The sequence below is a fragment of the Aegilops tauschii genome, chromosome 2 (assembly GCF_002575655.3).
Source record: "Aegilops tauschii subsp. strangulata cultivar AL8/78 chromosome 2, Aet v6.0, whole genome shotgun sequence".
NCBI classification, from domain to species: domain Eukaryota; kingdom Viridiplantae; phylum Streptophyta; class Magnoliopsida; order Poales; family Poaceae; genus Aegilops; species Aegilops tauschii.
In genome coordinates, this window is record NC_053036.3 from 212785405 (window position 1) to 212788274 (window position 2870).

Sequence of the window (2870 nt, forward strand, 5' to 3'; positions counted from 1 at the left end):
CGCTCCCTGTGCTGGCACTGCTTTTGGCCGTTGGGCTCATGCCGGCGCCGGACCTCGTCCCTGCGGCCGTCGTCCTGTCCTCGCGCGCACGCCCCGCGCTCAGCCTATCCTTCACTCCAACCACCATGCTACTGCACTGCTCAGTCTTCTCTGCTTACTCACGCCCGCTGGTCGAGTCTATAGGCAATAAGCCTCGGCTAGGGTTTACACACGGCGAGCGCATGCGTGCGCGCAGTGGCCGCGTCGGGCTCGGGCCGGAGCAGACTTGGGTGTGTGCTTGTGCTTCCAAGTGTAGGTGTGAGTGTGTGCGTGAGTTAGCATGTGTGCGCGGGTTCTGTTAGCGAAGGACCAGTGCGTGGGCCGCGTAGGGCGCGCGGAGTGGCTGCGGCGATCGCGTCAGAGCGCGATGGGCGGGCGCGCGCCAGAGCGTGCAGGTTGCGGCGAGTGGGGGGTGGGTGAGTCGTGGAGCAGCTCGGGCACGTCCGTGCGCACGGGTATAAAACCCTCTCCCCCCTGTGTGAGTCGATGTGGAAAACGAGTTCGTGCTCGTGGTGAAATACAGAGAAACCCGTACGTGCGGGGGGGAGGGGGTTCGTGCGCCGGCAAATCTCGTGTGTTCTTCCTCCGCCACTTTGAGCTTGTCTCCGGTGATCACCGGCGTGTGCCGTAGCCCGTTGCACCAACATTTGGTATCAGAGCGAGGTGAGGGAGATCGCCGGCGTCGATGGCTCTGGTTCCACACGGCGGAGGCAGCGCGGGCGGATCGGTGTCCATGGGGATGCCGGTCCTCGCGCCGGACGGCTACACCGTGTGGGCGATCAAGGCACGGGCAATCCTTGATGCTCACACGCTGTGGGAGGCGGTGGCGCCGGCAGGCGACGCGGCGGTGAACGGCAAAAAGTGCAAGAAGGCACGGGCGCTGCTCCTGTAGGGGCTGCCGGAGGACGTGTTGCTCTCGGTGGCGACGAAACCCACTGCCAGAGAGGTATGGGACTCTCTGAAGGTGCGCTTCGTCGGCGCCGAGCGGGTGCGCGCGGCGAGGAGGGCGACGCTGCGCGGCGAGCTTGATCGGCTGAAGATGGAGGACGGCGAGTCCCTGGACGCGTACGCCGGACGGCTTGCGGGCATGGCGGCGCGGTTCGCGGGCCTGGGCGAGACGCTGGGCGAGACGAAGCTGGTGAAGAAGCTCCTGGACACGGTATCAGACCGCCTTTTCCCCGTCGTTGCCGGCATCGAGCAGTTCTGCGCCCCCGAGGAGCTAACATACGACGAGGCGCTCGGGCGGCTGCGCACCTTCGACGAGCGGGTGCGGCGCCACGGGCAGAACAACGGCGAGTGGGCGGACGGGCAGCTCATGTACACGGCGGCGCAGTGGCGAGTGCAAGAGCGGCGTCAAGGGGGAGCTCGGGATGACGACGACGATGCGCACAGTGTGGCGACGCGGGATGGCGGCCACAAGCGTGGCCGCTGCTACAAGTGCGGCGAGCGCGGCCACTTCAAGTGCGATTGCCCGGAGCTGCGCAAGGCGGCGGCGGCGGAGCATGCGCTGATGGCGGACGCCGGCGTCAAGGACGGTGGCCTGCTCTGAGCCTCGGCTTAGGAGGTGAAATGTAGGCAATAAGCCTCGGCTAGGGTTTACACACGGCGAGCGTGTGCGTCCGCGCAGTGGGCGCGTCGAGCTCGGGCGGGAGCAGACTTGTGTGCGTGCGTGCGCTTCCAAGTGTTGGTGTGAGTGTGTGCATGAGTTAGCGCGTGTGGGCGGGTTCTGTTAGCGAAGGACCAGGGCGTGGGCCGCGTAGGGCGCGCGGACTGGCCGCGGCGATCGCGTCAGAGCGCGATGGGCGGGCGCGAGCCAGAGCGTGCAGGGCGCGGCGAGTGGGAGGTGGGTGAGTCGTGGTGCAGCTCGGGCATGTCCGTGCGCCCCCCCTGTGTGAGTCGCTGTGGAAAACGAGTTCGTGCTCATGGTGAAATCCAAAGAAACCTGTACGTGCGGGGGGGGGGGGGGGGCGTTCGTGCGCCGGCAAATCTCGTGTGTTCTTCCTCCGCCACTTTGAGCTTGTCTCCGGTGATCACCGACGTGTGTCGTAGCCCGCTCCACCAACAGAGACGCCAGCCCCAGTAGGTCGCGCGCCTCGCCCGATCTCCGCCGAGCTCCTGCGGCTCTCCTACACGAAGCCGGCTCCCCTGCGCTAGCCTCCGAGCCGCCCGCACCGTCTCGTCCAGGCCGTCTACGTCCATGCGCCCGTCTCCCGAGCCGCCGCGCAGTGGGTCGCCGAGTCACCTCTACGTCCGCGCGCGTTGGCTCCGCCCCCCGCGCCGGCTGCAACGGCGGTCCGCCCGCCGGCTCGCGGACCGCTCCGGCTGCCGCCTCGCCTCCCCCGGCCGGTGCCTGCGTCCCGGCCGCGCCCCGTCGCCGGCGCCGCCTGGCCCCGCCTCCGTCCCCTAGGCGCTCCTCTCCACCTGGTCCCACCGCTCGCCTCTGCCCGCGACCCGGCCACACGCGCCGCTCTGCTTGCGCCATGGCGCCGCGCGGCCCAACGCTCCCCTCCAACTCACCGGCTCCGCCTGCTGGCTCCGTCGGATCCTCCCGCTCACCCAGCCAGCCCGACCGCCCGCCGACTCGCCGCCTAGCCACCCGGCTCCGAGCACGCGCAGCTGGCTCCTGATACGTCTCCAACGTATCTATAATTTTTTATTGTTCCATGCTATATTATATTCTGTTTTGGACATTATTGGGCTTTATTATACACTTTTATATTATTTTTGGGACTAACCTATTAACCGGAGGCCCAGCCCAGAATTGCTGTTTTTTGCCTATTTCAAAGTTTCGCAGAAAAGGAATATCAAACGGAGTCCAAACGGAATGAAAC

At 66.5% G+C, this 2870-nt stretch overlaps 1 protein-coding gene across 1 annotated transcript; it reads left to right on the top strand.

Moving 5' to 3' along the window:
- The first annotated feature begins 724 nt into the window (after nt 1-724).
- LOC141040891 (uncharacterized) lies at nt 725-1588 on the top strand. Its single transcript, XM_073507006.1, has 2 exons — nt 725-927; nt 982-1588. The coding sequence occupies exons 1-2, from the start codon at nt 725-727 to the stop codon at nt 1586-1588; spliced, it is 810 nt and encodes a 269-aa protein (XP_073363107.1).
- Nucleotides 1589-2870: the final 1282 nt, after the last annotated feature.